Source organism: Cololabis saira, chromosome 1, assembly GCF_033807715.1.
Source record: "Cololabis saira isolate AMF1-May2022 chromosome 1, fColSai1.1, whole genome shotgun sequence".
NCBI classification, from domain to species: Eukaryota; Metazoa; Chordata; class Actinopteri; order Beloniformes; family Belonidae; genus Cololabis; species Cololabis saira.
Window position 1 is genome coordinate 40,152,069 of NC_084587.1, and position 12,589 is coordinate 40,164,657.

The window sequence follows — 12,589 nt, forward strand, 5'->3', positions numbered from 1 at the left end:
AACACTCGCTCTGGGAGCCCATTGGACAGGGCGGGTGACGTCATACACACATTAGCCAATCACATTTGAGCCGCAGCCGCGGTGGGCGGAGCCTGCAGCCACCGGCTTTCACACTATTATCCATTCAAACGAGGAATTTCAACGCTTTTGTTATGGGCATGCCAAGTAGTGTGGAGGTAGATTTGTGTCTTAATTATGCGATCAAAAAAAAGATTGCTTCAATCAAAAAATATATTTTCAATTTAAATAAAATTCACTGCAATCAAAAAAAAATATTTCAATCAAAGGAAAAAAGTGTTTGAATGCAAAAACAATATTTGAGACTCAAAAAAATGCATTTGAACACTGTTTTTCTTTGATTGGAAATGTTTTCTTTGATTGGAAGTGAAGTTTTTTTTGTTTGAAGCAACTTTTTTGATTGAAGTAGTGTTTTTTTGTCTTTGGGCCATATTGTCACTCAAACATGTCTGACTCTGGGCCGACCAATGGGGAAGCATCTGCCCACTATGCTGCGGGATGTTTGTGTCAAAATGATTCAAACAAAAAAAAAAGACTTCAAAGCTTTTTTCACTTCAATCAAAAAAATCACTTCAAATCTATAAAAAATATTTTAAATTAAAAAAACGTGTTCAAATGCAATTTTTTGGGTCTCAAATATTTTTTTGCATTCAAACACTTTTTTCCTTTGATTGAAATCTTTTTTTTTTTATTGAAAATATTTTTTTCTTTCTGAAGCAACTTCTTTTTTGATTAAATGATAAAGACACAAATGTCCTATCCATAATATGGCCCAAACACAAAAAAAAACCACTACTTCAATCAAAAAAAACACTTCACTTCTATCAAAGAAAACATTTCCAATCAAAGAAAAACAGTGCTCAAATGCATTTTTTTGAGTTTCAATTTTTTTTTTTTGCATTGAAACACTTTTTTTTTAAATTGAAAATATATTTTTTGATTGAAGCAATCTTTTTTTTGATTGAATAATTAAGAAACAAATCTACCTCCATACAGACCCATATATTGCTAAGATTTTTCTAGCAGGCTAAAGTCACAAAACAACTGCTTTGAAGCACGACCCTGCTCTGATATGGAAGAAAAAAATCCCCCAAAAAAGAAACATGCCCGAGAAAACCTGAAAAATGCAGGCGATGTATTAGTAAGCTATCCAGAAAAAGGTTTCCCTTTTCTTATCATTATTATTCCGCTTAATCCAAGCATTTATTTGGATCGATAAAGCATAACGCAACCTCAACCTAAAGCATCCTACAACCTCATTATGCCAATTATTATGGTTTTTGATATTTTTAACTTTGAATTAAAAAAATTATTAAATTTGACTTCGGACGCTTTTTGCTAGGCAACAGGCTGCTGTAGAGACATCATTCAAATGTTCATGACTTGCCTTATTGTACCTTACAACATATTAAAATCTCATGAAGCTGTGATTTAAAGAATTTCTACGTCAAAATTCATGCCAAATGACCCCATTCAGGATGAGGCTTGTGACCATGGTGAAAAAAAACCCTATCCATTATTATTATTATTGTTATTATTAAATGTTGTACATGTACTTTAATGAAAACGGAATGTTTAAATAATCACAAAACGCACAAAATAGTCTCAACATTTTCCATTATGTATTTATTGCAGGACAGCTATTTGCTGTATAAAACATTATACAGGTCTTGAATATTCAGGTGGGAATATGCTTGAATAGGTGACAGAAATGGAATTCACAGTCCTTCATTTGGATAGTTGGTTGGCAAAATAGGTTTTATGTTGACTAAATACATAAAGTCTTTTTAACAAATTTCAATTTTCAGCCCAGCCTTTACACTTACTGTTCATAATGAAACATTAATGGGCAGTGGTTTTCTGTATTTTGAGATATCTTAATTATCACAATCTATGAATCTGGTGACAACATTAATAAGGCAAACCAAAGAGACCATGATCATACCTGATAATACCTGAAATACCTGAAATATTACTAAATTGCAATATGGCTTTTTAAAGCCTGAGTGGCTTCCTCTCTAACAGTAATGGCGTTGATATTTTATTTCCCTCTCCCTATGAATTCTTGTCTCATACAGCTGAAATGGGGTAAATCACATTAATTTGTACAATTTAGGGCTTGCTTTCCTTTCATGTTACGAACACTGCACTACACCAGATAAACTATAGTGTGCTACAGCTGTTAACTACATACTTACTATCAAAACATATAAATAAACAATGTCTTGCCCTCTAACACAACCAGATATGTCATAGAAAGGTTATTACTCCATCACAGGGCCAATGCTTGGAGACAAACGCACATTCACAGTTACAGCAAGTTAAATTCCACAATATAGTTGAATATGTATAAATATGCATGTAGAAGGTAATTGGCTCATACAAATAAATAAATACAGGATTCAGAAAGGACCAGGCTTTCTTTCTGTGGCATTGAGATGGTCAACAACATCAGCATCATTTTGCCCCTTCTATTTAATGGTAGCAAGGCGCTAAGCGACAGGCAAGCTCTCTGAGGAACTGAGGGCCTTCCCGCTAGCTTGGGTTGTTTTGCCCCAAGCTTTAGTGGCTTGCAAGGGCTCATATTTGTATTCAACTTACTCAAAATGCATCCCGTTTGCTCTTGCAACCTTGATGTCAAACATCTTAGCCAGGGTTCTGAAGGGTCCCTTCTGAATATGCAGTTTAGTTCTCAACATTTTGACTCACTTTGACTTTTTGTACCATAAAACATGAACGAATGAAAAGAAATTCCTTTCATAAAAACATTTATGGTTAGTAACAGATGAGCAGACCCAACATACTTGGCCTTGGCTTGGATTTTTCACATATAGTATTGGCTTGGAGTTTTCACATATAGTAGTGAAAACTCCAAAAAAAACCTCTGAAAGCTTAAAGGAGCATGAGGCAGGATTGAGGCAGGATTTATGAAAAAAATTAGTATACTTTTTAAGTTTTCTAGTAATAATGTCAGATGAAGCGTTCCAAACCAAAACGAATGAGCCCTCTATTGTATCTCTCCCTTGCCTTGAACAGGCTGTGTGCTGCAAAATGTGCTGCAATTTGGTCCCGAATTTCCCGCGCTGGGCGGCGGATGTGACGTCACATGACGCTGCATGCACGTTCTCCCCGTTCTCCCGTGCCGGCTTCGCTGTTGGCTGCAGTACCCCCGACGGCCGTCGTGGTGAAGGGTGGCGCTAGAGAGTCTCATTTCTTAAAAGGAGCCTCATGCTCCTTTAACTGTCAGTTTACAAAAAGCAAACACTCTCCACTATATATTTCATAGAGAAAATACTTGTTCTCTACACATGCAGCATCTCAAAAAAAAATAAGTACACCGATTTTAATCCAAGTCCTTCTTTTTCATTACAGTAGTACTTGCTCTGATCATCTGTTGTTCAGAAACAAGGCAGAGTGATCTGAAGGAAAGCCACAGAGGTTAAATCCAAGTTCTAGCCATTTATTTCAGCAGAAGATAATCCGCCTCAGGCAGTGTACCAAATGTTCTTCCCTACCTCAGTTTAACTATTCACCAGAATCATTTGAGGCTTTGATGTTCTTGCGTGAACAAGTCTTCTTACTGTCTATCACATCTGTCTTCACTTGACCCAGAGTTCGTAGTAGACACATAGTGTCGAACTCCTCACTATCACCAGCTTGTTGCAACAACTCCAACACCTGTGAATGACAAAGGTTACAATTTGATTTTTTTTTAAAGCAGAAACAAAACAAACCACTGGTCCTCTTGCGACTTACTTGCAGACACTTAAATGACTTGACTTCGCTCAGGTTTTCCTGCAGGAACAGCAGATAGATACTCAGGTCGTTGTAAATGGGTGTTACCACACCCAAGCCACCAAAACCAGGCAGCATCTCATAAGGTCGAAGAAAGCTGGAGCTCTGCCGAGCAGGTCCAAGAGCCGCGTACACCACCAACGGAGCAAGGAGCACGTACACAGCCAGGTTTATGTAGCTGAGCAGCCTGAAGACACCTACTGCTACAAGTTTACACTGAACAGCAGATGGCACCGTGCTGTCGTTTTTAAGCACTCCGGTCTGCAGGTCACATGGAAACTCATCAGTGAGAGAAGGCAGTAGGATGTAGTAACCAAGGTAGATGGTAGCGAGAAGAAGGATCAGCAGAGTCAGGCCCCGACAGGCCACGTACTTGACCACGACCCCACGAGAGAGGCGTTTTGTCTTCAGATACTGTTCCACTAAAGGGTATTTTAGACAGCCCTCAGTCAATTCCAAAACATTGCTGTAGAAAAGACATATGGGCATTTAGTATGATATTTTTTTTCCCACATCATATCATGTACAATGAAAACAGACAACCCCAATTCCAAGAACAATAGAATTCTGTCTTAAATGTAAATAAAAACAGAAAGCAAAGATTTGCAGATCTCATAAACGCATATTTCATTACCAATTGAACATAAACAAGATATCAGATGTTGAAACTGAGACAACAAAGACTGAAAAATTCCAGCTGCAAATGAAACAGCAGATTATTTTCAGTCTTAAAGCAGCACAACGTAACTTTCAGCTTTTCTGAGTTTGGCGGCATCTTTTGGACAAAAGCGGTAGTGTTTTACCAGAAAGAACACTACGTTTCCCATGAGCACCAGCGCGTACTGCCGGAAAACTCCTGTCCCGTCGCGTGCATTTGTTTTGATAGTGAATGAAGACGGGACAGACTTTTCTGTTTCACCAAGTGAACAGACGGAACGCAAAAAAAAAGATGTTAAACTGCTGGAAAGGAACTGGAATTTACCGGGATACCTTAAACAAGGAAGCCAGGGAGCGGTATATGGAGAAAATAATGATTATTAACGGTCTGGATCCATATGAAATCCCTACTGAAGAGCCATGTGTTTCAATAAATTTGTATAATAGTACAACATACAGTACATGTTTTGTATCCCTCTTACTTATCTTTTCTTTTTTTTTGACTGCTATATTATGGTGAATAGGCTCCGAGGCGTGAGCAATATTCTTGTTTTCCTCGTGAGATTATTTTTTTCCTCTGCAGCTACAAATAAGAGTTAATATTTTTTCCTCAACAAACTAGTTTTATCTGAAGATTGGGGTTAATTGCACCGCAGAGAGATGGCCAGCAACTGGGTTTAGCTGGCGAAGTGGGAATAAAACCTGTGTTTTGATCCGACCCGGTCTGTATGAGTGTTTGTGGTTTAAGGCTGTTTATGGTCTGCATTAAATCGACGCAGAGCCTACGGCGTAGGGTACGCGGCGACACGCACCGTACGTTGCGTGTCGCCACGTACCCTACGCCGTAGGTCTGCGTCGATTTAACGCAGAACCATAATTCAGGCTTTACTGTGTGGAAGGTGTTTGGTCGTTACAGCCGCGATCCAAAGCGAGCCGACGACTCTTTCACTCTTTTACTTTGTTATATCAGATACTTGGCCTGCGTGGTTCTGCCTCCGAGCAGGAAAGCGGTGAAAAGTTAAACCATTATTGATCTTTTCCCCACGTCTGTTGTGTGGAGCTGCTGCAGCCACAACGCAGCAACGGGTTACCAGCTTCTGCGGAGCTCTGAGCTCCAAGCCCCGCCCATTTTCATCTCGACTGCGAATCGGGAAGGAGGGGGAATTGACGTATGCCGTAAAGCAGTCAAAGTCGTAAAGATTTGTAGTTTTTTAGTGTGGCAGGGTTCCTACCATGCTCCTCAAAGTTACATAGTGCCAGTGAAGGCGATACAGACCCCTCAGACCATGACAGAGGTTCATTAAACCTGTTGGAAGTTGATGTAGCATCACAATGACTCTGGAAATATTATATTAAGGTGGAAAAGTTACGTAGTGTCGCTTTAAAGCCCACTGTAAATCACCTTTTCGAAACAAAATAGTGGTAAGAAAACAATACCTTCTGGCAAATGTTATCAGGCAAAGTAAACCTTTGGTGAGAGATATATATCTTTTACCTACGTGTGTCTTCAGTTGCATCCCTCTTATCTAAAGATGCCAGATTCTTTGTCAGTTGGATGGCACGGTTATAAAAACGGTCCAGTTCCTCCATGATGAATCTGAGGTCAGAGGAGAGGTGAGGGGCGGCTGTGAAACGCCACAGCAAGGCTGGGATATACATGAGGATGGCCAGTAAGAGCAGGATGTATGGAAAGAACTGAGATGTCAGAGAAACGGAGGAAACAGAACAAAAGAATATGTTTAAAGAATTAATAGGTATCAAGAATTTAAAAAAATTCTAACAGGATTGTGATGAATAATCAATTATTTATAACGCTACAGCACCAATTAAACATGTAAGGCAATTACGAACAAAGATGAAAATGGCCCGTTTATGTATCTATTGGGCCAATCATCCTGCCAGCTGTCCATCATTCATCATACTTTAGTGTTGTGCAAGTCTGTACCTTGTGTACCCACAGTGGAGAACCATTGGCTTGTTGCTGCACTGCTGCCCAGCAAAAAGAGTCAACATATGCAGCTTGTCTCATGGAAAACTTTGTGGGAGGAAAGCAGCTAATCTGGGTACCTGGGTAAGGAAAACAAAGGTTCAGAACCAGCACAACATTTAGTCATTTGACAAATTTAAAAAAAGGCTCCTTCAAGGCTTGATTTGTTTGTGGGTTGTTTATATAAACAACCCCTAAAGTCAGCTCATTTTTCAAGTCTTCCACAAAAAAGCAATGTTCCATATCCCACATTGAGGTCAATAAAAAAAAGAAAACATGTATGTATATATATATATATATATATATATATATATATATATATATATATATATATATATATATATATATATATATATATATATATATATATATATATATACTCAAGTTCTTTATGGAGGATTTTTTGTGCCAAAATTAAATAAATAAATACATCATTAATTAATTAAAATGGGAATTAAATATATCATTAATTAATTAAATGTGTCATTAATTAATTAAATGCTGAGATAATAAATATATATTTTTACTTAAAATGAATTGTATTTTAATTAATTAATGACATATTTCATTCTAATCAATGAATGTATTAATTAATGACACATTTAATTAATTAAGTATATATTTCATTCCCATTTTAATTAATTAATGATGTATTTATTTATTTAATTTTGGCACAAAAAATCCTCCATAGTTCTTAACACGGTTATATTCAAAAAAGTTAAACTTATGATTTATAATTCTAACTTTAAAAAAAATTGACGCTGTGTAAAATGTAAATAAATGACTTGCAAATCTCATAAACCCATATCATATCCCCATATCCAACATTTGATTATAGCATATTTCATGGAATTTGGTGAAATAACAAAATGTCTCACTTTCAACACCTGATATGTTGTTCATTTTCTACTGGGAATAAAATATGCTCAATCAATTTTCGCTCTCGATCACAACATATTCCAGTATGAGTTAGCAGCTTTTTTTGTTTTGTTTTGTTTTGTTTTGTTTTGGGGTTGTTCTTTTTTTCTCCCCAGAGCTGAATAATGTTTCTAGCTGATGAAACTACACCACCTAGGGAACACACTGAATAATGCACTTCCAATACAATACACTGATGATGAATGGTTTCATCTTGTACTAAAGGAATTCTATTTTAATATGTTAATCTGTGCATTTCCTCCAGCTATCAGTCCATTACACATTAGTGTGTCTCTATGCAGAAGTATTAGCAGGAGTCCCATCATGTCTATTTGAGTTTTCACGAGAAGCAGCAGCTGCACCATCAGCGCACGTCAGTCAGTCTCCCTGGATGTGCGAAAATAAGGGACAAGGGTGGAGAATAAAACCACACCTACCCCAGTAATAACACCTCGTTTCGTCTGTAGACCAAATATCGCTCCTTTGCTGTACACATGTCAATTTGCCTGTTTTATTCCACGTGACTAAGGATGCTATTAATTAAGTTTAAGTCATAAACTTACCTACTGACACCTCCTGGGCAAAGGCGAGAGAAATGAGGAACAAAGGGAGCCCCACCGTCAGAAACGTGACTATTTTGTCCACCGCCAGCTCCAGACGCACCCCCTTGTATTTGGGCTCCACGGCGTCTTTTAACAAAAAGTCCGAAAACACGTACTCAGTGGCCGCGGCCGCGATCGCCATGCCGGCCGCGGACAAAAACACCCTCTAATTGGAGAAAGCACTAGTTCTAGTTCAGTTACCCCAACATTAATGGCTTGTATGCTGTCGTTAATTACCACCCACAGTGGAAGAATGTGAAAAATGTGTATGAAAAAAAGAAATGTTGAATATGAAGTGTACCACCTGCGTCCCCAATACGGAATAATGGTTGCCCCTACTGTCCTGTTATTTGAACCCTCAGATAATCGAGGTGTGGGTGCGTGAGATACGATGAGCCACTGTTGGGCGCTGTTTATCAGTTAAAATGCACGTGTGAGAAGGCAATATTTTAACACACTTACCTACTCCATATTTGGAGTGACCACACACTATTCATAAAATATAGGTCACAGTAACAGTAGTGTAGCAGAGGCCCACACATAGTCCACACATGAATCCGTGTGTGTGGGTGTATAGTCCAGTTGCTTGGTGAGGATTGGTTAGGATTTTATGAAATTGTTAAAGGTATGAAGATTTGTTCTAAAATATTGTACACTGGTGGTTGCTCTCAACGCAGGACCACCTCCTGTTTTTCTTAGGTGTTCTTCCTTAGGTGAGGACAGTGAAGAGGAACGGATTGTTAAGATTGATGGTTCCCCTCCGGTTTTTCTCTGGGTTTTGGTTGTCGTAGATCTTTGCTGGGTTGGCATGTCAGATTAGAGATAGACAACAGAAAATATATGGCTGAAAGTATGACATGTTTAGGTTTATTTCCCCGCAGTTGGCCTCCCAGATGAGGTTCAACAGATAAGGTTCAACATCGGCTTCTATAACGTACAAAACACCTCCCTTTTTCAGTATAAATATGACTGGATTGATGACCACAGCCTGCATTTCTCTCCTACCTATGTGGTTTGAGAAAAGTGTACGTCCGACTGGAAAATATTGTGCATGATATAATAAAAGCTTGTATTAACAGTTGATTCTGTTCACTGGTTTTTTTATGGTGCACAAGACAAACGAACACGAGGATCTTTCAGGTCCCCTCCTGTTTCTCTCTGGGTTTTGGTTGTTGTAGATCTTTGCTGGGTTGGCATGTCGGCTTAGAGATAAATAACAGAAAATATATGGCTGAAAGTGTGACATGTTTAGGTTTCTTTCCCCACAGTTGGCTTCCCAGATAAGGTTCAACAGATAATGTTCAACATCTGCTCCTATAACATACAAAACACCTCCCTTTTTAGTATAAATACGACTGGATTGATGACCACAGTGTGCATTTCTCTCCTACCTCTGTTGTTTGAGAATAGTGAACCTCCGGTCAGTCGTATTTATACTAAAAAGGGAGGTGTTTTTTGTACGTGAACCCCATCTGTGGAGCCAGCTGTCCAACATATCAGACCTTCAGCCGTATATATCCCTGTTTATTGCTTCCTACTTGAGATGTCAACCCAGATAACGGGTGAGACCTATCAGTGTTAAAACATCTGGTTCTCTTCATTGTCTTCACCTAAAGAAACAGAGAAAATATCGGAACTATTTTAACATTCTAGTCATAAAACAGGAGTTGACCCTGCATGAGAAAAACCACCAGTGTAGAATCTTATGGAAAAACCCTTCAAACCTTTAAACCATTTCATAAAATCCTAAAACTTGTATTAACATTTGATTCTGTTCATTGGTTTTCTTATGGTGCACCACACAAACGAACACGCAGATCTTTCACTGTGTCCAGAAGCATGAGACTTGCATTGGAAAGATCTGCATGTTTGTTCAAACCACAGAGGTAGGAGAGAAATGCACACGGTGGTCATCGATCCAGTCTTATTTATACTGAAAAAGGAGGTGTTTTGTGCATTATAGGTGTAGATGTTGAACATTATCTGTGGAGGCAGCTGCGGGGAAAGACACCTAAACATGTCACGCTTTCAGTCATATATTTCTGTTGATTGTTTCTTACTTGAGATGTTAACTCAGCAAAGATCTAAGGTAACTAAAACTTTAAGAAAAACAGGATGGGACCTATCAGTTTTAAAACATCTGTTTCCCTCCATTGTCTTCACCTAAAGAAGACAGAACTCAGCTAAACAGTCTTAACAGTCTAGTGGTAAAAAACAGGAGGTGATCCTGCCCGGGAGCATCCACCAGTGTAGAATCTTATAGAAAACCCTTCACACCTTTAAACAATTTCATAAAATCCTGACACATCGTTGCCACCTAATTTCGGCTTATAAGCAACCTGGAGTGGGTCCAGTTTGTCAGATCTGTTCACTTAATAGACCACACACTACTCTGTCCATACATTTACACAGGACTGATGTCAGGACTGGTGGCCTGAACGATGGTCGATTCCCTCCAATGTTCGGGGACTACGCTGGAGTTCAAGTGGTGCTGAAACAGCCTGGTGAAAACCCCAACCCGCTGGGTGGACCACTACTTGAGCACCCTGTGTCTCTGAGTCTGTCTGGGTCAGTGGTTTTATTAGGCTTTACTCAGTGCAGGATGGAGGTTACCAACTGTTCATCAATGGTGAGGGGGAAACACAGGGTTACAGGTGGTCATGATTGTATTAAATAGGTGTCCAGATTCAGCTTTAATAAAACTTACAACACAATAAAATAAATGAACTCTGTAAGGTAAAGGGTTTTGGCAGCCCAGTGGCTTAGTTGTTAGCACGGTTGCCAGCAAGACGGTTGTTGGTTCAACTCCTGGGAGGAGTGGAGGTGGCATGTACTTGTGTGGGTCCTGCCACGTACTCCGGCTTCCTCCCACAGTCCATAAACATGCATGCCTGGTTGATTGATGATTGCCCGTAGCTGTGAGTGAGTGTGTGCGTGTGGTTGTTTTTGTCCATATGTGGCCCTATGATAGACTGGTGACTTGTAATGAGGTGGGACAGGCTCCGACAGACCCCTGTGACCCTGCATGGGTATAGAAAAAGGATCCATTGATGATTCAATATATTTGTTATTTATTCACTGTGCTTTCATCCAGTCTGTCCTGTGCTCTTCTATTGCTGTCTGTTTTGAATTGGCCACCAAACAGGACAGGTATAGACTGCAATGGACAGAAAGGGCTGCCGACCTTCTCTCCATCCAGGACCTGTACCAGGAAGTGGGCAAGGAACATTTCTGCAGACCTCTCACACCGTGCACACAAACTCTACAAACCTTTCCTGTCTGGTAGACACTACAGAGCACTCTGCACTAAAACCACCGCTCACTGAGTGTCTTGCCTCAGGTTGCCACTCTGCTGAACTTTCAGTTGTCACAGTGCAGAATATTTGCGACTTTGTGACTGTATATTGATTCTGTCTTATATATAGTCTTATATATAGTGTACATATTTTTTGATCGCTGAGTCTTTTTACTTTATTTTAATCGAACTTTGAGAGACAAAGTCTCCCAAATCAAATAGTGTATGGACAAACTTGGTGAATAAAGTTGATTCTGAGTCTGAGCCTTATCTACAATTAGTAAGGTTTAGATCTTAATCATATTAATTTTATAATGATAGTTTTAATAGACATGAGCAATTGTCACTTTATTAGGTATACTGGGTGTACCTAATAAAGTGTGGTACTGCAGCAAGCTGGGAATCAGCTCTGAGTTCTTTCTTGTTTGCTGTGGTGATGGCCAGACCGACAGATGAGGCCAGGCAGGAAGAATGGACTATGATGTTGACAGATGACATTGTAATCTATAGTGATAGTACAGAGCAGGTGGAGGAAAACCTGGTGGTGGATGTACTGTATGAACTACAAAGAACAGGAATGATAGTCAGTTGTAGAAATACTGAAAATATGTGTTAATATCCAGCAAAGAGACATATTTTAGAACGGTTTAAAATTGATTGACTATTCCTGTTGATTTTGTTGTAATCAAGAAGAAACTATTTGTCATTTGTTTTATAGTATGCTACTTTGGAGATGTAGAGAACCATCTAAAAAGGAAAATGGAAAAACCATTAAAATTGAAGAAAAACTACATTTTTATTTATTTTGAGGATGTGGGGAAGGATAATGATTTTACTTTTTTTGTTCTATTTGGAAAATATCCCATTCATAAGAAGAAATGGGCTAACTCCCAACTGAATTTTGAACACTTCATTCATGAGTTGAACCAGTATGACATCACAGGAAAAGGAATATGTAATAAAAAGGCAATTAAGACCAATTTAGTGCTTACTAAATATATTGAACATGTGTTTTTCAAACCCTGTTAATTGAAAATAAATACAAACTACAGAAGAAGAAGGAGAAGAAGAAGAAAAAAAGAAGAAGAAGAGGAGGAGGAGGAAGACCCCCCCCCCCCCCCGCCACACACACACACACACACACACACACACACACACACACACACACACACACACACACACACACACACACACACACACACACACACACACACACACAGGTGGGGTGTGCTCAGGTTACGTGAGGAACAAACCTCTCCCACGACCCGCCTTTATTATGGTTCCGCGTCAAATCGACGCAGAGCCTACGGCGTTGAC

General features: G+C 39.1%; 1 protein-coding gene across 1 annotated transcript; it reads right to left on the reverse strand.

Annotated features, from left to right (window-relative positions):
* Window positions 1–1,626: 1,626 nt before the first annotated feature.
* LOC133445486 (pannexin-1-like) lies at window positions 1,627–8,318 on the reverse strand. The gene is made up of 5 exons (XM_061722856.1): window positions 7,939–8,318; window positions 6,416–6,537; window positions 5,966–6,165; window positions 3,775–4,279; window positions 1,627–3,696 (listed from the first exon to the last, which is right to left on the reverse strand). Exons 1-5 carry the CDS (start codon window positions 8,117–8,119, stop codon window positions 3,544–3,546), a joined length of 1,161 nt encoding a protein of 386 aa, XP_061578840.1. The 5' UTR covers window positions 8,120–8,318; the 3' UTR covers window positions 1,627–3,543.
* Window positions 8,319–12,589: the final 4,271 nt, after the last annotated feature.